The 26,766-nt window shown below is 60.0% G+C and overlaps 13 protein-coding genes across 13 annotated transcripts; 7 read left to right on the forward strand and 6 right to left on the reverse strand.

The window, feature by feature from the left end:
* Positions 1-1,742: 1,742 nt before the first annotated feature.
* Positions 1,743-2,803, forward strand: A1Q1_07016 (dihydrodipicolinate synthase; the record flags this gene model as incomplete). Its single annotated transcript, XM_014327265.1, has 2 exons — positions 1,743-2,194; positions 2,245-2,803. 2 exons carry the CDS (start codon positions 1,743-1,745, stop codon positions 2,801-2,803), a joined length of 1,011 nt encoding a protein of 336 aa, XP_014182740.1.
* Positions 2,804-3,405: 602 nt separating this feature from the next.
* On the reverse strand, positions 3,406-4,406 carry A1Q1_07017 (uncharacterized protein; the record flags this gene model as incomplete). The annotated part of the gene is made up of 6 exons (XM_014327266.1): positions 3,406-3,642; positions 3,689-3,772; positions 3,874-4,125; positions 4,172-4,252; positions 4,305-4,323; positions 4,384-4,406. The coding sequence occupies 6 exons, from the start codon at positions 4,404-4,406 to the stop codon at positions 3,406-3,408; spliced, it is 696 nt and encodes a 231-aa protein (XP_014182741.1).
* Positions 4,407-4,724: 318 nt separating this feature from the next.
* Positions 4,725-5,120, forward strand: A1Q1_07018 (uncharacterized protein; the record flags this gene model as incomplete). The annotated part of the gene is made up of 1 exon (XM_014327267.1): positions 4,725-5,120. The coding sequence occupies one exon, from the start codon at positions 4,725-4,727 to the stop codon at positions 5,118-5,120; it is 396 nt and encodes a 131-aa protein (XP_014182742.1).
* Positions 5,121-5,291: 171 nt separating this feature from the next.
* Positions 5,292-7,925, reverse strand: A1Q1_07019 (karyogamy-related protein; the record flags this gene model as incomplete). The annotated part of the gene is made up of 1 exon (XM_014327268.1): positions 5,292-7,925. One exon carries the CDS (start codon positions 7,923-7,925, stop codon positions 5,292-5,294), a length of 2,634 nt encoding a protein of 877 aa, XP_014182743.1.
* Positions 7,926-8,305: 380 nt separating this feature from the next.
* Positions 8,306-10,488, forward strand: A1Q1_07020 (C-terminal protein carboxyl methyltransferase; the record flags this gene model as incomplete). The annotated part of the gene is made up of 7 exons (XM_014327269.1): positions 8,306-8,686; positions 8,730-8,880; positions 9,049-9,155; positions 9,202-9,696; positions 9,755-10,128; positions 10,180-10,344; positions 10,383-10,488. The coding sequence occupies 7 exons, from the start codon at positions 8,306-8,308 to the stop codon at positions 10,486-10,488; spliced, it is 1,779 nt and encodes a 592-aa protein (XP_014182744.1).
* Positions 10,489-10,552: 64 nt separating this feature from the next.
* A1Q1_07021 (cap binding protein) lies at positions 10,553-12,866 on the reverse strand (the record flags this gene model as incomplete). Its single annotated transcript, XM_014327270.1, has 5 exons — positions 10,553-11,262; positions 11,792-12,054; positions 12,137-12,330; positions 12,393-12,620; positions 12,666-12,866. 5 exons carry the CDS (start codon positions 12,864-12,866, stop codon positions 10,553-10,555), a joined length of 1,596 nt encoding a protein of 531 aa, XP_014182745.1.
* A 568-nt stretch (positions 12,867-13,434) lies between these two features.
* On the forward strand, positions 13,435-14,718 carry A1Q1_07022 (transcription/repair factor TFIIH subunit Tfb3; the record flags this gene model as incomplete). The annotated part of the gene is made up of 2 exons (XM_014327271.1): positions 13,435-13,623; positions 14,077-14,718. The coding sequence occupies 2 exons, from the start codon at positions 13,435-13,437 to the stop codon at positions 14,716-14,718; spliced, it is 831 nt and encodes a 276-aa protein (XP_014182746.1).
* An 807-nt stretch (positions 14,719-15,525) lies between these two features.
* A1Q1_07023 (uncharacterized protein) lies at positions 15,526-16,734 on the forward strand (the record flags this gene model as incomplete). The annotated part of the gene is made up of 1 exon (XM_014327272.1): positions 15,526-16,734. One exon carries the CDS (start codon positions 15,526-15,528, stop codon positions 16,732-16,734), a length of 1,209 nt encoding a protein of 402 aa, XP_014182747.1.
* A 472-nt stretch (positions 16,735-17,206) lies between these two features.
* Positions 17,207-18,970, reverse strand: A1Q1_07024 (uncharacterized protein; the record flags this gene model as incomplete). Its single annotated transcript, XM_014327273.1, has 6 exons — positions 17,207-18,193; positions 18,337-18,392; positions 18,461-18,537; positions 18,577-18,675; positions 18,728-18,820; positions 18,876-18,970. The coding sequence occupies 6 exons, from the start codon at positions 18,968-18,970 to the stop codon at positions 17,207-17,209; spliced, it is 1,407 nt and encodes a 468-aa protein (XP_014182748.1).
* A 405-nt stretch (positions 18,971-19,375) lies between these two features.
* Positions 19,376-21,927, reverse strand: A1Q1_07025 (uncharacterized protein; the record flags this gene model as incomplete). The annotated part of the gene is made up of 2 exons (XM_014327274.1): positions 19,376-21,039; positions 21,078-21,927. 2 exons carry the CDS (start codon positions 21,925-21,927, stop codon positions 19,376-19,378), a joined length of 2,514 nt encoding a protein of 837 aa, XP_014182749.1.
* A 263-nt stretch (positions 21,928-22,190) lies between these two features.
* A1Q1_07026 (cytoplasm protein) lies at positions 22,191-24,672 on the forward strand (the record flags this gene model as incomplete). The annotated part of the gene is made up of 6 exons (XM_014327275.1): positions 22,191-22,364; positions 22,410-22,595; positions 22,633-22,890; positions 22,937-23,424; positions 23,471-24,077; positions 24,115-24,672. 6 exons carry the CDS (start codon positions 22,191-22,193, stop codon positions 24,670-24,672), a joined length of 2,271 nt encoding a protein of 756 aa, XP_014182750.1.
* Positions 24,673-24,862: 190 nt separating this feature from the next.
* Positions 24,863-26,223, forward strand: A1Q1_07027 (uncharacterized protein; the record flags this gene model as incomplete). The annotated part of the gene is made up of 3 exons (XM_014327276.1): positions 24,863-25,288; positions 25,350-26,062; positions 26,103-26,223. The coding sequence occupies 3 exons, from the start codon at positions 24,863-24,865 to the stop codon at positions 26,221-26,223; spliced, it is 1,260 nt and encodes a 419-aa protein (XP_014182751.1).
* Positions 26,224-26,352: 129 nt separating this feature from the next.
* A1Q1_07028 (cytoplasm protein) lies at positions 26,353-26,628 on the reverse strand (the record flags this gene model as incomplete). The annotated part of the gene is made up of 1 exon (XM_014327277.1): positions 26,353-26,628. The coding sequence occupies one exon, from the start codon at positions 26,626-26,628 to the stop codon at positions 26,353-26,355; it is 276 nt and encodes a 91-aa protein (XP_014182752.1).
* Between the last annotated feature and the right edge of the window lie 138 nt (positions 26,629-26,766).

The raw sequence follows: 26,766 nt of genomic DNA on the forward strand, positions 1-26,766 counted from the left end.
GTCATTGCTTAGGGTGTCAAGGGTGTTGAGAGTGTCGAGTAGAGTGGGAATGAGGTGATGGGAAGAAGAAAGGTGAATGTCGTGGGGAGCTGGTCTATACACACTTCAGTCGGCAGAGTCTGACACGACACGTCCACAACCCCGACGGCGTTTGGACAAGCACCTGGTGGCATGGGGATGGGAGCCTGGGAATTGCGCAGTACGTCGCACACCCGCACGGCCCCGTCAGATCGACTGGGCGGTCAGAGTGCGAGTGGGCGGTAGGTCAGCTGGGCTCGCCTATTGGGAGCTTGCGGGCTTGGCGTGACAGAAGAGGGAGCACGACGAGATCCTTCGCACAGCAGAGGGGTCCTGGGCACCAACGAGAGCGGTAGAGCCGGAGAGCAGCGGAGACGGTCTCGCAAACTCCAGCTCTAATCCTTTGGAAGGACAGAGGGATCTAGCGAGTATGCGCCGGTACGCGAGGGGAAGGAGTCGACGAGCATTGCGGTGCACAAAGCGAAGCGCAAGCGGACTTGGGACGACGCTCTCGCTAAGTGCTGCCAAGCGGCGGTTGGACTAACAAATGGATTGATGGGGATCTTAGAGAGAAGACTATGGTACACAACATCGCGCCCATCAGATCCAGAGGTGCGTAGGCGTGCTAGTGCGCGTAACCATCGGACCGGTCGGACCATTGCCATCGGCACTCAGGCTGGCTCGGGTGTGAGACGCACGCCCAGCTGTTGCGAGTCAGACATCTCCACCTCATCAGTGAGTCAAGGTCAACTGCGGTGCCCGGAGATCGCTTAAGCTGTCTCTGCGATGCAGGCAAGACTATGTGGTCCTGGTAGACTGTCAAAGGGCTTTGCTTCGTTAAGAAGGTAGCAGCGAGCTTCCGAGCGATCAGCGGTGATATGAGGAACAACGACAGGCTCCAGTCAGCTATGACGCAGCCCACAATCGGTTAGCAGGGGTTCGAGTTGACGTACCCCTCGAAACACAAAGGCATACGTACAGTACAGGCGCGGGGAACGACGCGAGAGCTCTGTGGCCTTGCCAATCTACTCTATAGTCGTCCTCCTCCCCTCTGTCGACACGTCGAAACGACGGTCGAGTCGCCTTGAGACACGGCTTTCTTACGAGTCTCCTTGGTAAGGATTATTCACGCCTCCAGGAGTCGCGATGGGATCCTAAGTGAGCACCTTGAAATCTTGTAACTGTCTTCATTTCCCACGGGCAGGGCGATAAGGAGAGAGTAAGCAAGTCAGTAACCAGTCCCAGCATTGGCCCTCCGTCACGCCTCTCCATCACTCTGGTTATATTGCTGCCTTGCCATTGTCGATTACCCATTGTTATGTGCAAGTGACAATAGGCTGCACTGTGCTTGGCCAGCCATTGCTTGGTCATGTACGCTTGGGGAGCTGTTCTCGCCCACCGGCCGGGGCCGCCGGCCCGGTCGCACGTGTCGGTCAGGGAAGGCACGGTGAAAGGCGGCATCTGACGGTGCGGGCTCTGATTGTGGGCAACTCAGCCCGCGGCCCACCGCAGCTTGGCCGCGTTATGCCCCATATGCGCATGCTGGGAGCCGTCTTGTGCCGGGCCGTTCTTCCCGGCAATGGGCCGCTGGGCCGGGGCTGGAGCCGGCGAGGAAGGGGAGGAGCTGTGAAGACCGCCTTCCCTCTGTTAAAAGATATCTACTCATCTCTCAACTTCTTCATCCCCACCACCGCTCCTCCTTCCTCACCACAGCTCTATTCACAATGACCGCGTCCTCATCCAAGGTCTGGCCGAACGGCGTTTCCGTCCCCCTCACTACCCCCTTCAAGGCCGATGAGACCATCGACCACGCTGCGCTCGCGGCACAGGTCGTGCGTCTCGCTCAGGCTGGCGTCGGTATCGTCCTCCTTGGCACGAACGGCGAGGCTTCGCACCTGTCCGCGGAGGAGAGGAAGTCCGTTGTCGAGACTGGACGGAAAGCGCTCGACTCGAACGGTTTCGAGGGCACGCCCCTGCTTGTTGGTACCGGCGGAGGATCGGCGGCGACCACCATCGAGCTCTGCAAGGACGCCGCGAGCGCGGGCGCTACCCACGCCATCGTCATCTGTCCCGGATACTTTGCGTTCGCGATGGGCCGCGACCGCCAGGCCATCCTGGACTTCTTCAACAAGGTCATGGACCACTCGCCCATCCCGGTCATGATCTACAACTTCCCGTGAGTCCCTCCTCAGCTGGCTCCATGTAGCAAGTGAAGCTGACGACCAGTGGCGCCGCCGCCGGCATCGACCTCAACTCTGACGAGCTCTGCGCTCTCGCCGAGCACCCGAACTGCTTTGGTGCTAAGCTCACCTGCGCCATGATCGGCAAGGGCCAGCGTCTTGCCGCCTACACCCAGACCCCGGAGTTCCTCGCCAAGCGCGGCCCCCAGCTCGCCTCGGTCACGGAGACGGGCGCGTTCCAGGTTCTGCCCGGATTCAGCGAGTCGCTCCTCCCCGCCCTTCTCGCCAAGCACCACGGCTGCATCACGGGCACGGGCAACGTCTTCCCCAAGACTATCAACCGTCTCTACACCCAGGCGCTCAAGGGTCTCAAGGGCGATGTCAAGGCGCTCGAGGAGGCCGTCAGGCTCCAGGACCGTGTTGCCCGCAGCGACTTCATCATCGTCAAGGCCGGCATTCAGGGCACCAAGCACGCCCTCGACCACTTCGTCCAGCCTGGTCTCGGTGGAACGAGCCGCCTGCCCCTCGGCAAGCTTACGCCCGAGGTCAAGGCTATGGTCGAGACGGAGCTGAAGGAGGACTGGGAGTTTGAGAGCTCCCTCTAGATATTGAAGACTTGTAGTATACGGACTGTTAATGTACATATTTGATCACGCGAGACGGACGAGGTGACTGGCTGAGAGGAGGAAGACAAGAAACGACGCGATGGTGGATGCAAGTGGGCTGGCAGCATTCCTCGTGAGAGCATTCATCTCACTTCATGGTGAGAGGTCGGAAGGTCTGACGGAGTTCAGGAACGAGGAAGACAGCCGCGGAGATCACTGAGGACGGTCAGGTTGCATGATGCAACAGATCAGTTTCAATGTTGGGGAAGAGCGGGTTAATCAGGCAACCGAGAGAGGACAAAAGACAGCAGCAGTGCTACAAAGATACAAAGGGGAGACAGGGGGGTTGGGTATCTGGGGCTTTGCGCAATGATGAGCAAGACGAAGCTGAGACTTGTTCAGCGATGAAGAGGGAAGGAACGCAGAGATACCGGGCAGAAACCGGTGGTCTCAACCAGGCACCACAGCCACTCCCTACGAGTCATTGAGTGAGGAAGACCATCTTGACCCCGTTGCTTGGCCGAACCTGCAGGCCACTGAAGCCTCTCTGTTCGATAACTGCGGCTTATCATTCACATACATCAAATGCTGCTGTACCTATTCTAGTCCTTCTCTCCGACACGCGTGAGCCACTCGTCGCGCTCCTCCTCAGGCATCTGGCGGAAGTTGCCCCGCTTGCCGTCGACGGCCTTCTCCTCGGGCGAAGTGGAGCAGATGGCGATCTCAATCTCAGACCCCTTGAAGTCGGTCGCGCAGACGTTCGTCAGCGTCTCAATTGCAAGCTCAATGACGCCGGTGCGGTCGAGGGTGATCTTGTTGTTCTCGACAGACTTCCACTTCTTCTCGAGCTGGGCGTTAGCTATCGCAAAGCGCGCGGAAGCTTACGTAGTTGGTCGCCTCGGTCTGCTTCTGGCCAGACGAGACGGCCTTGTATCCGACGAAGAAGCCGGCGGGGTCGATCTGGAAACACTGCGGTCCGCGCTCGTCGTCAATGCCGATCAGAGTCATCGCGATGCCGAGCGGGCGCATGCCCGCGCGCTGCGTGTAGACCTGGTTGATGTTCGCCATACGCTTAGCGACTGGATGTTAGCTATCCACCCCATCGATGTGAGCTCACGGGCATCGGGCGTGATCTCGTAACCGAACTTGTAGCGGAACTCGGCGGCTTCTGACCGTGTCCTCTGAACCTGCGCGCGGGCGTCGGCTGCTGTCAGCTGCATGTACCGTCGAGGAAGCTCACCAATACGTCCAATAACAACGCATCCTATGCTGGGAGTGATCTGGAAGAGATGGGTGATCGTTGAGGGGTCGAGGAGCTTGTCCTGTTATCATCAGCTCGTGTCCACCCCATTTCGGCAGCAGACGTACCGGCACCTTGCGCTGGGTAACAATGACGGCGGTGTCCTTGCCGCGAATGGCAACGGCGGTAATGCCCTCGCCGGTGATAGCCTTGAAGGCATACTCTGTCTGTCAGCTATAACGAGGGATGCCAACAACTCACCGACTTGGTACAACCGTCCCTCGGGCGAGAAGACGGTGAGATAGCTGAGGGTCAGCTGAGCACACAGTTCGTAGCTTACCGGTCGTAGGATGAGCGGGACATAATGCGCGAGCTGAGCGCAGACTAGCCTGTCGATACTCAGCGAGCGCGAGGATGTGAGTGTAAGGAGGTGTCGAGGATCGAGGGCGACTTGAAGCTGATGAAGCGCTGACGTCTTAGGAGACACGCGTTGTGAGCGATCACAAGATGTCACGTGGATATCGCGTGGATTATTTTCACGGTGAATTTTTGTTTTAATCGCGGCAGAGATTTCAGTTCTGGGTGCAGGTCTGCAGTAGCGGCTGGGCTGTTATGATGCAAGGACTTGGGCGGCGCTGAACGCAGTCTCTCCCATCTTCCACAAGTACCGACACAACCACAATGGCCAAGTCGCTCCGTTCCAAGGCCAAGCTCGCCGCGCGCAAGCGCAAGGCCACCGAGTCCCACTACGCCGTCGCCGAGGCTGCCCGTACCGCTCGTGTCTCCGCCAAGCTCCTCAAGAAGGACGAGAACGCCATGGACGCCGAGGGCGGCGAAGAGGAGGGTGACGCCGAGATGAAGGAGGGTGAGTTTGCCCGAGGAAGTTCTGGAACTGACATGCAGAGCGCAAGATCTCCACCTCTGGTCCCCGCGAGAGCCGAAGAGAGCAGTGGCGCGTCAGCAAGGGTATGGACGCTCGCCCGAAGCTCTCGCGCACCAAGGCTGGCCGCACCAAGCGCCGCCGCTAAGCTGTCGCTCGACTTTCGAACTCTTGCGGACATTCGTGTTAGACATTAGCGCACTCGACGCTCGCCTCGATTCCACCTTCACCCTCCACATTCACACCGCCAGCGCCACCAGCGCTTCTCCGTTTCCATTCCATTCGACTGTAGACGGTGTTGTACGAGATACCAGGATGCATGATTAGACTCTATAGTTACAAATGCTGATTGTGTTGGTCCATACGGCCTAGTCGGCGCGCTTGAGCTCGTCGAGGAGGTCCTTGAGGCGGTCCCACTCTGGCTCGTTCTCGAAGGCATTCCTCGTCCGGCCCATGAATGTACGCACGATACCGCGGGCCTGGAAGCGCCAGTCTCCGCCCTTCTTGCCCTCGACCTTGGGGACGCGGGGACCGAGCTGCTCGAGCGTAGCGACCAGGTCCTCGATCGAGTTGACAGCCTCGCGCCAGCGCTTGACGTCGCGCTCGACACGCTCGTCATCCGCCACCTCGGCACGGTACGCGCGGATATAGTCGTCGATGGCGCCGGCCCAGTCCTCCTTCCAGCGCAGGAGACGGGCGTGCGCACGCCAGACTCGCGGGTTGTCCGAGATGCGAGGCAGGATCGTCTTCTCGAACAACCGGTCCACGACGGGGTACAGGCCCCAGCCCTCGTTCGAGGTCGTGGGCGGCTGTGCGGGCTCACCGCCGTTCCACTCATCGCGGGTCACACTGTCGACAAGCTTGTCGAGCACATCGGGGTCGACGGCAACGACAGGGTCCTTGACGAACATCTCCTCGACGACACGGGCCTGTGCGCGCGCCGCCTCGTTCAGCTCACCGACGTCGATGGCGACGACCATGTAGTTGGCCCACATGCGCCAGTTGTTGTAGGAGGAGCGAAGACCAGAGCGCAGCGCGTGGTACGCGAGCTGCTTGTTCTCAAAGCTGACCGGCGGCGGCTTCTCGCCCTCCGGAACACCCTCCTCGTTCATCCGCAGGTAGACGGCCGCGAGGTTGTTCCAACCCTCCGAATCATCCTCGGCGACGCCGACCTGGCGCTTGAAGGCGTCGCGAGCCTCGGCCCAGCGGCCCAGGCGCATGAGACACACACCGAGCGTGAACCAAGCGTGAGCGTAGAGCGGGTTGATGGCGAGGGCATGACGGAAGGCAGGAACGGCGGCCTCAAAGTCCTGGGCGCTCGTGTAAAGCGTACCGAGCGAGCGCTGCGCGCGAGAAGACGAGTGGCGAGAAACCTCCCACGCCTTGTTGTAGTACTCGATGGCAGTCTCCCGGGCCTTGGTCGGGTTCTTCGGCGCATCGTCCGAGTTGAGCGCCAGGTCGCCGAGAAGACACCACAGCTTCGCCTCACGCGCCCAGCCGAGCTTCTCGCGGCGAGCGTCAGAGAGACTAGCACGGCCCATCGCCTGAACGACGTCCGACTCCAGCTTCCGTCCCTCGAGGAGGTCGCGGACGATACGCTCAGCCTCGGCCTCGCGCTCCATGTGCTGCAGACACGCGACAGCGTCCTCCCACATCTCGAGCCTCGTGAAAATGTCGAGCGCACTGCGGATAACACCGAGAGACAGATAACGCTTCGCGAGCTCCTTCTCCATCTCCCACTTGGACGGAAGCGGCAGCTGGTGGAAGTACTGCAACCGCTCGGCGGGCTCTGAGTCGGACGTCGGCATCTGGTCGATGAGCGCGGCGAGCTGGAGAGCCGAACGCTCAACTGTTCGCGAGCGGTGCGACTCGAGGCGGGCACGCAGGATGAGAGCAGTGGTATGAACGCTCCAGTTCGTGGGGTGGGTAACGACGCGCTGGACGAAGGGCATCATCTGCTGGATCGTGAGACCGTGCGACGGCGAACTGTTCGCCTGGTTCAGACACAGCGAGAGGAGCAGCGCCTGGTCGAGCGGGTGCAGCGCCGGCTGGTTTCCGGGATCGAGGTGCGAAAGGGCTCCAGAACCACCGGTCGTGCTCGTGTACTCGGTCTGCTCCAGCAGCGTGTCGTCGTTGAGCTTGAGCGCCTCGGGAGCACCCTTCGAGGGGACGACCTTGCCGTCCTCGCCGTCACGTTTCCGCGACTCGGCGAGCAGAAGAAGCTGGGAGTGGTCCTGGGTCTGGAACTTTGTCCGTTTGCCCATAGCTCCGGTGAGCTCGAACTCGAGGCCGCTCGCCCGAGCAGCAGTAAGGAAGGCGTTGTTCGCGGGCTTGTCCTGACCGAGCTTGTAGTGGAGGAGACCGAGCTCGAGGGAAAGCATAGCGGCAGTGTCGGCGTCCGGAGCGGATGGGATGAGAGCTCCAACATCTCCCACGATCTCGTCATCCAGCGGGACGGCCTCGTCGAGGAGGGCGAGATGGACGAGGTGCGATCGCAACCTCCACCACGGCAGAGTGACGAGAGGGACCTTCTTGTCCGCGAGGTACTTGAGGATGCGGACAGAGAGGAGGAAGAGCGCGGGGTGCGCAGCGAGGTGGTAGGCGGGCTCGCCGAGAAGAGTGAGGTAGGGAAGGGCAGCCGAGTTGAGCTTGGTGTTGGCGGCATCCTTGTCGGACGAGTCCGTGCCGGTGATCCAGGCAACGACGTCAGCGGGTGTGAACTTGAGGTCGGGGCCGGTCCAGTTAGCCTGGACAAACGCATGCTGGAGCGCAACAGCAGCAGCCAGAAGGGTCGCATAGTCTTCCTCGCCGGCCGAGTCCACATCCATGGTGTCTTGCAGACCGTCCAGGAGCTTGGGCACACGCTTCAGGGCAGCCTTGACATCGTCGGACTCGAGGACGGGCTGGAAGTCGGCCTTGACGACCTGACCGACGAGCTCCGCGGGGCGGTCCGAGCCCTCGGGGGCCTTGGACGTCGCGAGCGCCCACTCTGTCGTGGACATTTTTGTGTTTGTGTAGAATGGAATGCAGCAGATTCACGCGGATATTATTGTCGTCTTGGTCAGCAACCCAACTTTTGAGATCGCGATAGCGGAGGTCGCGTGATGTCCGTATCCTGGCCATGTCCAAATAGTACCACGCGAGGATGACGTACACTGAGGGCCGGTCACTCGGGAGGCCTTCGGCCTAGCGAGACGTCCTGACATCGCGCAATCGCCGCGTCGAGCTGCGTTGGAGTTTGCCGTCGTTGCATCCATTCACACCCTCACTCGCGCAGCATCCACCGATCATGTCGTTCCGCCTTGGCATGTTCCCGAGCCTCCTCCGCTCGGCGCAGCAGGCCGCCCAGGCCGCGCCCCGCGCCGCCCGCAACTTCCACTTCATGCCCTCTAACGGCCCTCGCTTCGCTGGCTCCAAGTTCCAGCAGCAGTTCACCCGCTTCCAGCCGAAGGCCATCTCTGTCGCTCGCTCGGCTCCGCGTCAGCAGGGAGGATGGAAGAACGCGTACATGTACACCATTGGCCTCGGCGTCGCTGCCTACACCTTTGCGCCCCGCAAGGTGCGGTTAGACTCGGCGTACGCCAACCCTCCCGTCGTGGAGCGCAAGACTGTTGTCGTTGAGGATGAGCCTCCTGTTGAGAGCTCTGTCAACCTGACTCAGCTCACGTTCGGAACTGTCTGTGGTATCTGTGCCGGTGTCTTCGTCAAGAAGGGTTTCAAGGCTCTCGCCTTCCTCCTTGGTGGTCTTTTCGTCCTTCTCCAGGTGAGCTGCATACTGAGACTGTAACTGACATCAGTACCTCCAGTCCAAGTCGTACGTCAAGGTCGACTGGGCTAAGGTCAACAAGTCCTACGACGGTCTTCTTGGTCATGTCGACGAGAAGGGTGTCGTTTCGTACCCCACCGTCCAGAGCGTCTTCCAGGGCTTCGTTGACTTCCTCACGGCCAACTTCCAGCGTGAGTTACAGGGTGTGCGCGGTTAACTAACATGCAGAGCGTGCTACCTTCGTCGCCGGATTCATCCTTGGTCTGCGCCTGGGTTAATCGCATTACCTGGAGTGAAGTATAGGAAGCAAACACATAGAAACATGAATATTTTTCTTGAGCAGCTCGTGTCGGTCACAGTCATCCCCAGCAAAGGCAACGCAGTCAGCCGTCAGCGTTCACATGCACTGGGCTCCGGTTCGTTAGCGACCTGTACTACGACCATGCATCAGCTGGACGACTGCGAAGTGGGAGACAGTTACAGCGACGCTGACATGAGCAATTGAGCCTCAGCGGCTTGAGTCTGGGGACCCCGCCTCTGCCGATCGACGTCACGTCAATCGTCGAGCGTCAACTTTCGAACCGTCCATCCCATCACCTCACCCGACCATGCAGCCGCCACCCGTCCCGCCCTTCCGCAGACCCGGACCACCAGGACCACCTGGAGCACCTGGAGGCCCAGGAATGATGCGATCGCCAGCAGTCCCGGGAGCACGACAACAGGGCGCGCCCGCAGGCGGCGACGACGCGATCCGGGCGACAGACGACGACGCCGCGCTCTCGCGTATCTCTGCCGTGCAAGCTGGATACTTGGAGGACCCATTTGCGAGTGTTGTTTACAAGCTTAAGCTGGGCGAGAGGGCAAAGAAGGCACCGCTCATCAACGTCGGAACGCACCACCGCACCTGGGCGCTCGACGCGGTCATCGACTCGTTCACAAGAGGGCAGGCGAAGGCGCAGATCGTATCGCTGGGAGCAGGGAGCGATACGCGATTTTGGCGCATGAAGGTTGGTTTCAACACGAACTAATAAGCTGGGAGAGCAGGAGTCTGAGCTGACGTCGCAGAGCAAACCGTCCGAATGTGAGATCAAGTACGTCGAGGTCGACTTTCCGCACTTGACGGCGGCAAAGGCGCAGCGAGTCGCGCGTAACCGTCATCTGGCCGAGGCGCTTGGTCCCGGTCCGAAACCGTACACCGTCGCGCACGGAGGCGCGGCCCTTCACTCATCTCACTACGACCTGGTGCCGGTGGACCTACGCAACATCGCCGCGCTCGAGACAGAGCTCGCGCCGCTTCTTGACACCTCAGTACCGACGCTGTTGATCTCGGAATGCGTGTTCTGCTACATGACGCCCGCGCAGGGCGACGCGGTAATGAAGTGGTTCTTGGAACGCTTTCCGCAGACGGCCGCCGTAGCGTACGAGATGGTCGGGCTGAAGTGAGTTGCTGTGCGCCGGAGTGAACTGACAGCCAGCGACGCATTCGGAAGAGTCATGAAGCGTAACCTCGCCGCGCGGAATCTGAGCCTTCCCGGAGCCATGGACAGCCAGGACGCTTATGCCCAGCGACTGCGCGGGCTTGGGTACGAAGACGCAGGGGCTAGGAGTCTGTGGGAAGTGCGCGAGAGTCTCGTGCCGAAGGAGGAGCTGGCGAGGTGAGCTTCGAAGAGTTTGTCGTTCAAGCTGACTGCAGAATATCCAAGCTGCAGATTTTGGACGAGATCGAAGAACTCCGTCTCGTGCTCTCGCATTACTGCGTCGTATGGGCGAGCCGAGGCATGAGCGGTGTGGGCCTCTGACGCCCAAGGTAGCACGGTAGATTTCCATGGATTACCAGTGATGCATAATGTTACAGTGTAAAATCTACTTGGACCGCCTAATCTTCTCGAGCAGCACATCCATGCGTGCAGCCATGTTGGGCTGCTTCTTCCCGCTCGCCGAGCGGTGGAACTTGCTGAATCCCTCCTTCTTGATCGTGCGCATGCTCCCCTCCTTCGCCTCAGGCAGAACAGGAGGCGAGAGCGCGCGAACAGGCTTCTCCTTCTCCTGCCACTTGCCCCTTCCCTTCGGTCCGCCCTTCATATGCGGAGGTCGGTCCTTCGAGTACGGCGCGGGGCGATCCCGGCCCTTGCCCCGCGGCGACTTGCCGATTGCGCCTGGTCGCTGTCCGTCGAACGACTTGCGCTCAAACTTTCCTCCAGCGGCCTTGCCCTTCTCCAGACGTCCCTTGCCGCGAAGCATGGCCTTCTCGCGAGCCGCAAAGGCGGCAGCCTCGTCGTCGCTGCTGTCGTCGTCCCTCGTCTCGCCGGCGAGTCCGAGTGCTGAGGACGCATCCGAAGCGTCGGAAGCAACACTCTCGGCATCGCTGTCGTCTCCGTCGTCGTTCTCGTCGTCCTTCAGCGTGTCGTCGTCGACGGCGCTCCACGTCTCGCTCCGGTTCACTTCCGGCTTGCCGAGCTTGCCTTTGGCCTGGGGCTTGAGGCGCTCCGACTTGACGCCCGTCTCGGCGAGCACCTTCGCGTACTGCTTCTTAATCTTGGCGCGCTCGATCAGGTCCGCTTTGATCTTCCTCGCTGCTCGTCAGCTGCCATTTCACGACGTTAGCTCACCCTTCCCGAGGTAGGCGTCCCGCGGCGCACGTGCCGGGAGCACATTGAAGCCCTTGTTCGTCGGCGCCTTCTTCGCTGACTCCTTCTTTGCGCGCCCGGCCTCCTTCTGCTTCTTCGTCAGGCGCGGCATGACTGGTGTCGTCGGTTGACTTTGTTGACGTGACCGCGCCGAAATCTTTGAGTGGCAAAATAAATGAGCGGAAGCAAATATAATCTTGCTCGTTGTTGTAATTGTCCACAACCAACGCTCTGGCCAACGTCCACGGTGAGCGAGCTTGCATAACAAGCATAGCAGGTATAGCACGCAGAGCGCGTCGTGTAATGCGGACCTCGTAGTCATTATCAAAGCAGAAGAATGCATCATGTGCTAGGTCCAAGTACTGTACAATCAACTGGGAGTAGCAAGGCGAGGGCCGGGCAGAATAATGAGATGCTCCAACAAATAGGCCAGGCATCGCCTCGCTGGTCTCCGACGTCTACGCCATCTACTTACTTCCCTTCTTGTCGTCGGCCTCCTTGTTGTCCTCAGAGGGGCCAAGGGTGATGCGCGCCTTGTTGCCCTTCTTCTCCGAGTCCTTGTGCGACTCGAAGGTGACCTCCGTCTGGAATCCGCCGGTGACAAGCTTCTGGTCAACGTCGTAGCCGAGGACCGAAGCCTTGAAGTGACGACCGATAGTCATGATGCGCTTCATCAGGGGGTCCTCCTCGGTAAGAGTCACGTCGCACGCCTGGCGAGTCCAGATGGAGATACGGTAGCTGCAAGTTAGTCGCACGTCCACTGAAGTCACAGAGTGCCAGAGGTTCGCCTCGCCGCACATCTCCGTCCACAATTACTCACAAGGACGAGCGGCACGACATGATGACACCAGTCACAAGGTCCGTGTTCTCGGGGACACCACCGTCGAGGGGGGTCTCGAACGTCTCTCCAATGGCAGCGAGCATCGTGTACAGCCAGATCTTGTCAATCTGCGACTTGGTCTTCTCACGGGGGAACTGAATGGCCCACTTTCCTCCGTTCTTGTTCTCCGGGTCCTCCCAAGCAGGAATGATACCGTCCTGACAAGTTAGCTCCAAGAGGTCGCATGGAAGCTTACCTTGAAAAGGTAGTAGTTGGCCTTGCCCGGCAGCTGCGAAGGAGGCACAATGTTATTGTACATTCCCCAGAACTCCTCAACGGAGTCGAAGGAGATAACCTTGCGGATGTCATCGAGCCATCCTCCGTGCAGGGCAGTGTTCGTGGAGATGGACGACTGGGGCGTCTTCGGGAGGTGCTTGGACTGGGGGCTGTCGTAGTAGAGGGTCCACTTGGCGAAAAGCGGGTGCTGACCGGTTAGTTACACTCATATGCGAACACTTCAGCTACACACCTTCACGTTGAAGTGCTGAGCATCGTGGAAAACGGTCTTGGGAGTGCCGTCGTCCTTGATCTCGCCCTCCTCGAGGTCGTCCTCCTTCTTCTCAGGCTGCTCGGCGGCAGCAGCGGTCTCAGAGTCGGAGATCTTGGCAGCAGCAAGAGCGTCGGACAGGGTCTTCTCGTTGACCTCGGCGACGGCGGCGGGGACGGACATGGTGATTTATGGGTAAGGGGAGGATGAGATGAAGATGGAAGGGGAAGGCGTGCGAGAGTGGTCGTTCGTCGTACTTTCGTGTGTCGGCCGGTTACGATAAGTCGATTCCGGTTTTCGAAATTATGTCCTCGGGTTTGAGGACTTGGTGTGGCTGCCCGTAGTCAATTGGGGCAGAGATGGGGTGTTGCAACGATGCAAAGAGACGAGTTGAACTGCCGTTGCTCTGTCGAGAACGATCAGAACGTAGTTTTCCAAGGGTCCGCTCGCGTGGGCAGAGTCTCTGACAATGACGTGGATTCACTGATAGCCATGCGTCATAGTCAGCACTAGACTCATCATGGTTGAGGGCAGCTTCAGAGACGCATGCATGCACTCTTCGCTATCACATTGTCGTCACGGAGCTCTGCACTTGTGACCACGCTACGCCCCGCTTGATCGAAGGGCAGACGTAGAGGGACAAAGGACTTGCGAGCGACTCCGCCAACAGTCTGTTGTTGCGCCGGTGGAGGTCACATTTGTCACCTCCTGTCAACCACAGCCCTCCACTACACTTTACATTAAACGAACGATGTCCCGACCCGTGCAGAGGAAGCCGCTGGGAGTACCCAGGAGGCCTGGAGCGCCGTCCGGTATGCGGCGACCGCCAGCGCAGGCGCGACCTGGCGGCGGCAACGCTCCCGGCTCCAAGGGCAACGACCATGGCTACCTCTACGTCGCCGGCATCAAGGACGCTTCGAAGCGCGTGCAGGAGCTCTGGGTAAGCTAGCTGAGCGTTTTCAAGCTAACGGGCAGACGAAAGAGGACCGGTGTCCGCTGTGCAGTTCAGATCGCCAGTTCGAGCCCGGTCTCCGTATCATGGTCTCACCGTGCTACCACAAAATGTGAGCTGTGATGGAGGTCCCGCTGACATTCATAGCTGTGAGGACTGTATCAACAAGAACTACTCGCTTGGTCCGGAACCGTGCTATGTTCCCGGGTGCGGCAAGATTCTTCGTAAGGCGAACTTTGCGCACATCACCTTCGAGGACCTGAAGATCGAGAAAGAGGTCGCCGTCAGACGCCGGATAGCGGAGATGTGCGTATCGTGAGCCTATGTATAAATGCTGACTGATAGCTTCAACAAGACTCGTGATGACTTCGAGTCATTGAAGGAGTACAACCAGTATCTCGAGGACGTGGAAACGCTCAGTGAGCTAGTCCGCCTGCGTAGCTGACCCCAGCGTTCAACATCCTGAACGACATCGATGTGGAGAAAATGGAGGCGCAGATCGAGGCGTACCAGGCGGAGAACGCATCGCTCATCGCCAAGAATAAACACAAGTCGGAGCTCGATCAGTACACGCAGGCTGAGCGAGACGAGCTTGAGAAGCGAGCTCGTGCTGAGCGCGTGCGTCTGATCGAGGAGGCAGAGCGCATCGACCGGCTAGAGGAGGAGCGTACGAAGCAGGAGATTGTCGACGCGCTCTCCCGACCAGGAGGCGGAGAGGAACTGGCGAAGGAGATTCGCGCAAAGGCCGACAAGGCGAAAGCCGACCGCGCTGCGGCGCTGGCGGCCGCTGTGCCCCCGAGTCTCGCCGCGCTCAATCCTGCCGTTCACGACGACAAGGACCACCCGCCAACGAGCCCGAGCTACGCTGGCCCATACGTCCCGATTCCGTACGCGGACCCGGATCTCATGCCATGGAGCCACTGGTACGAGATGAAGGAGGACTATGTCGACGGCCGCAGTGGCGTCGTCTGGGCCAAGGAGGATCGGGACAAGAAGGTCCGCGGCGGCGGATGGGATCTTCACACGTTCTGGGAAATGGAGGTGCGGGGCGCCGTTGAGGGACTGGGCATCGAGCCGTTGTAAATGTACGCATTATTCATTCCACTGGCCTGTGGCCAGGTTGCGTCACTGCCCACTTACAGAACCACTAACGTACGTCCGACGGCTACCAGACACATCGGAGTGGCTGGCACTGCAGATGACTAACGCACTTGCGGGAAGCTCTCACGGGACAGTTTGCCGCACCATAGCCCCGCAGGTGTGACATACGCAAGTTTACTCAAGATCTCCAACCCCGCTCACGGCCTTGAACACACTGCTATGTCTCTTTGTTCAAGTCTGCCAGCGACAGGACTAAAGACATTGCTCACTGCCTCACCGAGAGAAATGACCCAGTTCTTGACCTCCGTCATCCCCGATTCGTCCTCGCAGCGATTGTGTCTGCTCCGAGACCGCATCAAATAGCGATTGTCCCGCTTTGAGACCAGTGTCATCAGGCTATGCTAAGTACAACGTGCTCGGACGACAACAACACAGTCAGAACGGCGTGTGAGTCTGATTGGTTTTGGAAACGCCAGTTTGATTGGAATGTGAAACGACGTCTTCCTCCAGTGCCACTTCGCGGACGGCGTCGCCCTGGACAGCGTACGGATGTACGGGTCTGAAATGGTCTGCATAAAGAGAGGAGTGGCCGACTGTTCCGGAGCCAGTGGCGAGAGTGAACGGCTGGCTGCACCGAGCGCCAGACTTCGGAGGATAGAGAAGCACAGGTGCAGGATATAAAAGACGCAGAAGGAATGCCTCGCCCACGGCAACTGCAACAAGTCGCTGGTTCGACAAAAGTGAGCTTTTCAGCGCCCCTTTCACTGACGGTGCAGTTCATCAACAGCCATGGTCCTACTCTCATTATTGACAGCGATAATCGCCATCGCCCAGCCGGCCGTCGCCGAGATGATGTGCTGCGGCGAGCTGAGCAAGTGGGACGAGAAAAAGGCCTGGGCGCAGCGCGAGACCTTCTGCAGCAACCCGCGCGGCGCCTTCAACAACGGGGAAGCGCAGGAGAGCTACTGGTCCGGCAAGAACGAGTTCGGAAGGGAGAAGGAGTATGACCGGCGCAAGTCGGGCCCGCTCAAGCCCGCCTTCTTCTACGGACGCATCGACGAGAAGGGCAGGAACTTTGACAACTGCTGGCGCGCGACGCAGGAGCTGATCGAGCAGTGTGCGCGCCAGGGCAAGGCATTCGGGTCCTGGAAGGACGAAGGCGAGGCGTACGGCATGACGCTTACTGGCGAACTCGACACCCGCCAGAAGGTGACCGTTGAGGACTTCGACGTGTCCCGTCGCAGTGCTGTGGCACCTCTTCGCCAGAGGTTGGCCAAGCGCAGTGTCGACGAGCTCAGCAGCATCTCGTCCCACCACCATCTGCGCCGCCTCGTCAAGGATGGCCAGTATTTCGACGTCGACGGTGAGGACATCCACGTCTCCTTCCGCGACACGGTTGCCGACTTGCCGAAGCGCGACCTCCCCAGCGGGTCTGAGCGGGGCGCTGACGGGCTGTGGCGTCGCTCCGAGGGCTTGCAGACGACCGACGGTGTAGCGTATCACTGGGACGAGACGTACCATGCGGACGTGGACCTGGCCACTGTCATCCGCGAAGGCCTGGCAAAGATTAAACGTGAGGAGGCGCGCGTCGGCGGGCCGTGGAACACCACCCTGTTCGTGGGCCCGGAGCTCAGGAAGAGGCAGCTCGAGGGACCAACGTCCTCCATGCAGTGCTGGAACCAATACCTCCAAGACAACGGTGCCGGGTACACTTGGACAGTGATCGAGTCGGGGACGTTCCTGAGCGGCTCCGTGCCGACCACTTGCGTTGGAAACGAGTACCTGAACACCGGGGGAAGGAGCGATCCTTTGAAGCTCCAAAAGGAGGAGGAACTGTGCGAGTCCTTCTCTATCCCCTTCTCCGTGAAGCAACTCCAGCATTTGGTACGCCAGTTTGCGCACAGCCGCGGCCTCGAGTGGAAGGCGTGTTACAAGCAGTCCGACCTCCCGGACTCGGCCAGGTGCGCTGACAAGTGGAGGGCCTCGAAGGGTGAGTAGCATGGAGGGAGTGGTAGCTGACAGGATTCAGGTGCATGCTTTGTCGCTCTCGGCAGCCAGCGCATGATGTATCAGCGCGGCTTCTTCCTCACTTACAGTAACGACAGTGTGGAACGCTCGGCGATCATCCAGTTTGTCCACGCCCAGGGGCCGATGGCCAGATACGCGACCGACTGCTGGGGCGGGTGCTGCCAGCACTGCCCCAAGATTCCCGGTTTCTCGACACTGACCAAGGAGTTCTGCGACAAGTACGCGCAAGGCGACAAGAAGAGCTACTACGCCACGTGCGAGGACTGGGATACCGACAAGTGCCATAACTGAACCAGATAATGCGTAGTCCAGGAGATATGCATAGTCCTATTCGTAAACTAAAGGGAAGTCGTAGCAGGTGTAAAGCGAGCGTTCTACGGATATGTATAGATTCGTTGAACATAGATATGGAGGGGGTCTAGACAGTCTAGCGTCTAGCTATCTAGAGCAGGAGCGCAACGGCCGCACCGAGAACGCCGGCAGCGACCGCAACGGGCCCAGTCTGCGAGGCGCCGCTGTTGCTAGCACCGATGATCTCACCGCCACTACCGGTGGTACCAGGGCTGCTCGCCGAGGACGTCTTGGACTCTCCGTCCTTGTTGTCCTTGTTGCCATTGTTGTCCTTGTTCTCGTTCTCCTTGCTGTCCTTCTTGTCGTCAGAGTCGCCTCCAATGACATCAGCCTTGGAGAAAATGTTGATGTAGTTGAGCTCAAAGTACGCGTCCTTGAGGTGGTCCTTCTGGTCGTTGATGACATACTTGAGGTAGCAGCTCTCCTCTGTGCTATTAGCGCTCAGGACTCGCTTATCCAGAGGGACGTCAAGGTCGAACCCACGTTCACCGAGAGGCGGGCAGGTCTGCTGCAGAGTGCTCTTAACACCAGCCCAGACACCGCACATGGTGATGTCGATGATGACCGACTGCGGCTTGAAGAACCTCTCAATGTTGCAACGCGTGTTGGGGTAGAACGCCGTCGGCTCGCCCAGCTCGTCGGTGTTGATCTCCTTGGCATCAGTGGTCATCGACTGCGGCACCTCAGAACGCGTCTTGAACCAGATCTTGATGAACTCCTTCGTGAACTCCATGATGTAAGCACCACCGCCGGCCTGCGCGAACGCGGGTCCGTAGCTGTTCTGGTTTCTATCCTTCACAGTGCAGCCCGCGCCATAGTTCGCGCCGATCGAGCAGTTGTCCACACCCGGCTCGCCGAGCATCTGCACGCTAAAGTCGGCGTAGCACCCCTCGCCCGCGGTGTGGACAGCGTACTGGTTCGTCTCCTGACGGTTGACACCCTCGAAGATGTCGATCTCGCCTCCATCGGGCCAGGTGCCGAGCGCGGCGGTCCAGAAGGCCGGCCAGACACCGCAGCCGTACGGCACCTTGACGGCGTCCATGACGAACACGGTGTCAAACTGGTAAGCATGCTTCGACTGGCCCCGTCAGTAAACAATTCAGTTGTTTCAGGTCTGTGGCTGCCTGGGCTCAGTAGTTGGTTGGGTGAGGGCGCACTCTGCCGGCGTCCTCTCCCCACCATTTCCAAGCTACTCCAGTGTGCACACTCCTCAGCACTCACCTCCAGCTTGGGAGCGAAACGCTTCTCGTTGTAAGGGACGAAGGACTCGTTGTCGACTGGAGGTCAGCTACTGAGGTCATCCTGGTCGTGCCTGGCGAGATGGCCGGCAACATCGGCTACGAACCCTTCAAAATAACACGGCCGGCCTCGTTGACCGAGAAGACGGAGCTGTTGTCCTTGGCCGCCCAGAAGACATCACCGCTGCGAATGTCAGATAACAAGCCGCGCCTGCCAGCTTACCTGGTGGTGTCATCCCAGGGAGGGATACCGGCCGTCTGCGCCTTGGGGATGTTCCATCCGTCGCTGAAGTTAGCAGGGTGGTTCGCACACTCAAATCGGCTGCGTGACGGGGGGTCGACATCCGAAAGCTTCGTACTCCCATGAAGCATACGGGGGACAGCGTGCTCGAGAGTTCAACTTCAGCCCATCCGGGCCGAATCCGATGGCATCCAGCCGTTCGCAGTCGGAATGCATGGTCTGGTCGCTGCGGATCGCGGATCGCCAGTCGCCGATCGCACACTCGCCGATCGCACACTCACAAGAACTTCTCGCCGGCGTAAGAGTCGACGATGGGGTAGGTACCGGCGCAGGCTGCAGGCGCAGCGATGAGGGCGGAGAGAGCGGTGGCGATCATGATGACATGCGCCGAGAGGTGAAGGCGAATGTTGCGATGTCAAGAATAGTCATGTCCCAAGCGTTCTAGGCTTGTTTTCTTAAGGGACCACAGGGGTCATAGCATTATCAGCTTGCGTTGGCTACTCGGAAGTCGTACCTATGTACCTACATGTCCGCGGGGCTGTGCCGGTATTCACACTCTCTCGCGCTGTGTGGGGGGTTCATTGGAAACCCTTCCTCCGGTCATTAGTCCCTGCATTAGTCAGGATCCCGAGTTCTTTGGACACCGACCTGCATCGTGATGCTCGCCAGATCTCCGTGAGAGCTGTGCGCTCCTGCTTACTGAGGGTCTGATGCAATGAGAATGTCATGGCTATGTGTACATGGTTAGATGCGTAGATCTAAAATTAACAAGTGTATGTCTCTACTCCGTAGCCGCCGGGGGCGTACCTACAGCACCCCAACCGGAGCCTGGCGACGTCCGCGGAGGCGACGACGTCCGCCCATTCGGAACATTGGGAGACGTGAAAGCTGGTGCTGAGGGAGACAACGGCGGGAACTCGCCTCTCTGCTGCTGGAATTGCGGGTGTGACAGTTTGGGGGATACGGAGCTCTTACCGCTACTGCCAGGCGCGGGGCTCGAGGCGGTCGGGCTGGCTGGGGTGCCACTCTGCGCGGGCGATGCAAGCGTACTGGTGGGAGCAAGGACGGCCCGCGTGACGATCGAGGCGAGACTCGGACCTTGCTGAGCGCTGTTCGGGCGCTGGGGCGCTGTCGTGGGGAGAGGTGGGAACGCTGCGCCCGAACCAGCCGCCTTCGTCGACGCTGGAGGTAGGTTGCTGTTCTGCTGCGCCTGCTCCGCTAACACACTGGGAGGAGGATGGAAATTGGGGGTGGGGCGCGGGCGCACGCTGTTGGGGAGGTAGATGCGGTGCTGCAGCTGCGGCGGCATGAGGGCAGTATGGAGCGAGGGATCGTTGGTGTTGAAATTGCCAGATGGCATGAACGGCGCGGCAGACGGGTTTGGGCCTGTGCCTCCAGGCGGGCGGTTCGGCTTCGCCATCTGAGCGTTCCAAGCGGGCGACGGAGGAGTGTTACCGTAGAAGCCTTTGCCTTGACCTCGGCCACCCGACGGGAAGCGGGGGTATCCACCGCGAGGTCGGAAGGGAGGGGCACCATAGCCTCCCGGTCCGGGACGACCGCCCTCAAACCCTCCCGAGGCATTGAAGTCTCCGCTGCCGTGCTCCCAGCGGTTAACACCAGGGTAGTATCCCTGCTTACGGAGGTTGCGCTCCTCTTCCGTCTTGCGCTCAACCTCCTCGCGCTGCTTCTCTAGCTCATCCAATCGCTTCTGAAGCTCGGCGCGCTCGGCCTCCTTCTTCTCCTTCTTCACCTTGAGCTTGTCAATCTTGTTGGTGACGTCGGCAAGCTTCTTGTCCTCCTCCGCTCGGCTCTTCTTATCGGCCTCCTTAGCCTCTTCCTCCTCCTCCTGAGCTGTAGACCAGTCTTTACGCACTGATTCGAGATCCTTCGTGACGGTCTCGAGCTTCTTCTCCAGCTCGGGCGTGCTGGCCTTGACGTCGTCCGCTTCCTTGTTTGCGGCCTCGGCTCCAGCCCATCCTTGCTTGACTTGCTCCTGCAGGGCGAGGTACTTCTGCTTATTGCGCTGATCGTTGGCACCGGCCTTCTCATTGCTCTTCTTCATTGACTCGATGTCCGTTCGAAGAGCAGCTTCCGATCGCTGCGCCGTCTTGCGCGCCTCCTTGATTTGATTCTGCAGGTGTTCGCGTTCAGCGTGCGCAGCCGTGATGAGGTGGCGAGTCTGCGCAATCTGCGCATCATGTGGGCTAAGGATGGACGTCACAGCAACTGGCTGGTCGTTGATCGGTGTCGAAGATCGGTTTGGCGAGGCAGGCACCTCCGTTCCCAACGGTGAGGGCCCGGCGCCTGTCGGGGCAGCCGTGTTGACAGAGTTAGATCGCGACCGTGGCCGAGATCGAGAACGCAAGGAGTTGGCGCGTGACCTCGGGTGAAGAGTGGCTGCGGAGGGCGATGCTGGTGGGATCAGAACCGAGTTGGAGACCGGGACTGAAGATGTTAGCCACTGTCGAAACGGATGCTCTCACCGTTGTCCTTGATCTCCCCTGCGAGTCCGACAATTTGGAGCTCGATCTCGTGCTCTTGCGAGGGGTCGAGGTCGTAAACAACGACGACTGCACGTTCTCGATCCCATCGTTGAGGTCGGTCTTGCGTGTCTTTGGTTCGGATTGGGCGGGGAACATGCACGCGACCGCTGTCGTTTGAGCCTTGAGGGCCCTTTCGCTTTCTTCGCCTGGCTGCCGGTCGTGCCGAGGATGTCGTATTGGCTTGGCCCTCATCGGCGGCCGCATCGGTTCCGCCTGCCGGCTCCCAGTCGTCCTCCCATTCTCCATCCTCGTCCTGCTCGTCACCCTGTCCCGTCGTTCCCTCTCCGTCCGCCTCGTCGTCGCTTACATGTGCCACTATGCGCGACCACGGCATGCCATCAAGCGTCACAACAACGCCGTGAGAGAGCATGTCCTTGAACGTCTGCCCTTCCCCGAGCAAAGATGCGAGCGGGGAAGGTCCTGTTGTGACGCTCTGTGATCCGCTCTCATCCCCATCGTCATCGGCGCCGTCTTCGCTATCGGCGGCGTTCGAGGTGGAATGTTGCAGATTAGAGGCAGCGTTGCGTTTCTTCTTCTTTTTGTTCTTTGAGCTGCTTCCTCCGCCGTTGTGTGACGAGGATGCTGATCCGGAGTGGGCGTGGTGGTGCGCGTGCGACTGTGCCAAGTGCTGCGCCGGGTTCAGACTTGGCGGGGTGGGAGGCGAACGCGTCAGAGCAAGCGTAACCGATGTCGGCGCGAGTTCGAGAATGGAAATGGACAGCGGCCGTGTGAGCGGCGTCACGGCGTGCCATTGCGCCAGCGGGGCCGGTGAGCCGTTCGGAGGCGACATGGTGTACGGCGTGTGCTGGGATGAAAAGTCGAAACAAAGTTGCGTTGACGGTGATGGTCTGTTGCCTGGTCTGTTCCTGCTCGCGGCAAGTCTCAGCGTGCAGCCGCACAGTCGATCGGGGCGGGAACTTTCGCCTGCACGTGGCTTGAGTGGCTGCGCCCTGAAAGTGATCTGAGCTGAGATATCCAGAGCATCACCTCGGGGTACCTTGGTGGAGGTCGTCCAAAATTCCACAGTCATCAACACACCCCATCAACAAAGCCATGTCTGGAGCAGATGCGGCGTCCAAGCTGCCCGGAGTCAAGCACAAGGTCATCGGGCTTGTCTCCGGTGGCAAGGACAGCTGCTTCAACATGATGCACACCGTCGCCAACGGACACGAGATCGTTGCCCTTGCAACCCTCACCCCTGAGCCGGGTATCGGTGAGCTATCTGCTGTTTTGAGCTAACCATCAGACGAGATCGACTCGCACATGTACCAGTCGGTTGGAACAACGATTCCGCCGCTTATTGCTGAGGCGATGGGTCTCCCGCACTACACTCGTGTCATCAAGGGTGGTGCTGTCGAGCAGGGTGCGGAGTACGGGTCACGCGAGCATGGCGGCGAGGTGTCCGGGCAGGAAGGTGACGAAACCGAGGATTTGACTGCTCTGCTGAAGACAATCATTGTGAGCCCCCCTTGCCATGCAGAGCTGACACACTCAGGCCGAACACCCGGAAGTCACCGCTATCTCGTCGGGCGCCATCCTTTCCAACTACCAACGTCTGCGCATCGAGCATGTCTGCCAGCGCCTCGGCCTCACGTCGCTGGCGTACTTGTGGCAGAGCGAGCAGCTTCCTCTCGTGACGCGGATGGTCAGCAGCGGATTGGAAGCTGTTCTCGTCAAAGTCGCTGGAATCGGTCTCGGCCAGAGGCAGGTCGGCAAGTCGCTCGGGCAACTGCTGCCACTGCTAACACGGTTGGTGAGTTTGAACATCGGCTTTCCTGAACTAACCTCAGCAAATGCAGTTCGGTGCCCATCCCGCGGGTGAAGGTGGCGAGTATGAGACTCTCACTGTCGACTGTCCACTCTTCAGCAGTCGCATCAACTTCGTCGAGTCCGAGATCATCGAGTCTGAGCCAGAGCCGTTCCCCGTCGCCTACCTACGCATCTCGAAGGCTGTGCTCGAGCCGAAGGAAGGATGGGTGAAGCCGACAGTCGCTGAGCTCCGGGAACTCCTAGAGCTCGACGCGGGCGACGAGGGCAAGGAGGGTCTGGACGAGAAGGGCCTCGAGGTACTAGAGGCTATCGACTCCGTGACAGCCCAGGACGACGACGCTGCTTCCGTCACAGAGCAGCTGGCGGGCACATCACTATGCGCTGTTGATGCTTCACCCCGAGGAGTTAGGTTTGGGCGACGGGGAAGGTGGTTTGCAGTCTCTGCTGAGGGTCAGTCCGCTAGTGCGCCTTCCGTGAAGGACGAGGTTGTGGGGGCGCTTGATGCGATCAAGTGTAAGTTTGAGAGCTCAAGATGGTAAACTGACTCCAGCGCGACTGAAAAGTCAGAATCTCTCTCTTCCCCTGCACTCGACTCACATCACACTTCTTCTCTCCTCTATGGACCTCTTCCCCGAGGCTAACACCGCATACGTCAAGTACTTCGGTACATCCCCACCGTCACGGGCGTGTGTCGCCGTGCCGCTCCCGGAAGGCGAGCGGATACGCATCGAGGTGATCGGTTTTGATGACCAGGCTGAAGACGCACCCATCGGAGGACGCACAGCTCTCCACATTCAAGGTCTTAGCTACTGGGCGCCGGCCAACATTGGCCCCTACTCGCAGGCTGTTACCGTGAGCTTACTAGTGTCCCCAGAAGCTGACGTTCAGGTGAACTCTCGACTGCATATCGCCGGCCAAATCCCATTGCAGCCGCCGTCGCTCACGTTTGCGCCGTTCCCCGCCGCTCCGGCCAGCCCGTATCCGCACCAAGCTGCTCTCGCACTGCAGCACGTTGGGCGCATCATCGACGTGCTGAGGAACCCGAACTCGACCGGAGGCGGATGGACGGGATGGATCGAGAGCTGTGTGTGCTGGTGGGCTCGGCCGAAGGGTCTGGGCTGCGAGGGGCCGGACGTCGCTCGGAGAGCATGGAAGGCGTGGGCGGAGGAGGTGAGTTTTCCGAAGCTACTGGATAACTGACATCCAGAACGACTGTGTCGGTGCCCCCGCGATCTTTGTTGAAGCGAAGGAGCTCCCGCGCTGCGCGCTGGTCGAATATCAGGTCAATGCTCACACCGGCCGACCAGGCGCCGAGGCTGCCACTGCCACCTCCAACGATGATGACGACGACGACAGCGATGACGAGGACCCGTCGCCGAAGTACAGCCACACCGAGACGCAGTCCGCGTACCGTCAAGAGTGCAAGGCGCCGTCGTCCCGACAAGGTTCGAGGCGGGCGATCTTCCTCGACAGTATGTTCAACTGTCCCGGCCGAACTAACACCCCAGACGATGCGGACCTAAAACAAGTCTCGATGATGCTCACATCCGGCGAGGACGTCGTCTCTGTGAAGATGTACTACGCCCCCTCAACCTCGCCGAAGCTTTGTAAGTTCACAGGCCTAGGTCAGGAACTAATAGCAGACGGCCTCGTCACGAAAACGATGGATCACTTCAACATTCACTTCGTCCCCGTTCCTGTGCTCAGCGCTCAGAACGTGGAGGGCAAGGCGTTCTCGATTGCGCTCGAGGTGTTTGGAGCTTAGAACTGTATGCATAGACTATCATCATGACGGGCTGCGTGCTGCGGAGCTGGGGCTATGGTTATATTGAGTGCCGAATGTCTCAGTTCTCCACCGTCAGCTAGTGGCAGCGGAACTGTCTTCCTCGCCCTCTGGCACACAGGGGGATGTGTACTGATCGGCGCGCCCATCTCTTGCAACCGCAACATTCATCATGTCTTCCTGGTCGCTTGTGCTCTGGCATCCGCCTCCATCTTACGCTCCGCCTGCCGAGGAGGAGCCCCTCTACACGCTCAACCCACATGTGACAGCTCTCCTTCGCGATGAGAACCGCCTTCCTCGCCTCCTCTCCCTCCCCGCTGCTTTCCCACCGCTCTGTACGTTCGAGGAAGCCACTTCTGAGGAGGTGATGGAGCCTTCTTCTACAGGAATCACCCTCGAGACTCAGCTCATGGATGTGGACTCTCCCGAGCCCCCAATCGAGTCGACCGTGATCATGCCCGTTGACGAGGACGAGCCGCCTCCTCCCGACGCCACGCCGCCAACCGTCGCCGAGGAAGACAAGCAGCCCTCCGAGGAAGACGAACCCTCCACTGGAGTCCGACACCAGGGCATGCACAAGCGCCCCGCAGCTGAGCCTGTAAGCTAAGAACTTCTGGCCATGGAGCTAACCGCAGGTCGACACCGCCAAAGTGCTGAAGCGTCCGTTCAAGTCGCCTGCCCGCATCGTGCTGCGTGGCGCGAAACGCAAGCCCGAGTCGCCACTGCCTTTCCCCGTCTCCTCCCCCGCCCTACCTATCCCGCAGATCGAGTGGCCGAACAAGTTACCGCCCAAGCTCTCCTCGCCGTCTCCCTCGCCTCTCCCCCGCTCCCTCAGCTCGCAGCGCTCGCAGCACTCGACAAGCTCCCGCCGCCTCAACGCCAAGTTCAAGCCCCCCGGCCCGTCCTCCGCCTCCTCTGACTCTGAGCCCTCGCGCTCCTCCCGCCGCCGTCGGGGACCTGACGCCGAGCTCATCGCGAGTCTGGAACAGCGCGTGCGTGTATTGAAGCAAGCCTCGGCGTGTGGGGAGGACGAGCGCGTCGTCGCGCTGATCCAGCAGTGGCGCGCGGCAGGGAGGGAGGTGACTGAGCGTCTGTTCCGGATGATTCCGGAGCCTGAGCCCGAGTTGCCGCAGAGGAGTAAAGGAAGGTCTTCGGGGTGGGGATGGGGATGGAACGAGACTTTCACTGAGCCTGTGTCCCGCGCTTGTGTCGCTTTTATTCGTGATGAGTGTGCGGTCAAGAATGGGGAGATTGTTGATCCGGAAGGGGTACCCCTCCAGGATGATGTGGCGCTTGATGATCTCTTGCCGCGCGGAGGGGGGAGGGTGGTCGAGGCAAAGCGGCCGCGTATCTTGACAGACGACGATGTACCGTGAGCTGATTAGCCGTCTGAGTCTGAGCTGACATCGCAGAGCGCCCCCTGAGGTCCAGCCGTGGAACCGTGGCACGATGCTGAGCAAGCTCGGCGTCGACCCCGCTCTGCTCGGGTTCAACGTCGAGGAAGACGACTGGGACGACATCAACGACGACTGACGACAACACCTTTTCTGCCTCTGTACTTTCTGAATTGTGCATTGATACATAATTGCATTATAGCATGCTATGCTCATCCTCCGCTACGACTCCCTGCCGCTATGGTACTGCTTTTATGGTAGATGGTGCTTAGGCCTTCTTGCCCTTCTTCTTGACGACCTTGAAGCCGAGGTCCGAGGAGGCCTGCTTGGGCTGCGTCTTGACGACGTCAGCGAGCGAGGACACCTTCTGGACGGGGCGGCCGGAGGCGGCGCGCTGCGCGTCCTGCTTGCGGCGGGTGAAGAACTCCTGCGCGAAGCGGCGGCCGTCGAGCGTCGACGAGCTCGCGTACACCGAGTCGGCAATGATCTCGAGCTGGTCCGCGCGCGCGCTGGCCGGAGGGTCGATGGGGAACTGGAGAAGCATGGTGATGAACTCGTCGACGGGGACGGAGAGACCCTGCAGCGCCTGCTTGGTCCAGCGGATGAACTCGACCGAGGGTCCGTCGTCGGTGCCATTCGCCTTGATGGTCTTGGGGACAACGACAGAGGGCGAGGCGGCGGG

The sequence above is a fragment of the Trichosporon asahii genome (assembly GCF_000293215.1).
Source record: "Trichosporon asahii var. asahii CBS 2479 unplaced genomic scaffold scaffold00009, whole genome shotgun sequence".
NCBI classification, from domain to species: domain Eukaryota; kingdom Fungi; phylum Basidiomycota; class Tremellomycetes; order Trichosporonales; family Trichosporonaceae; genus Trichosporon; species Trichosporon asahii.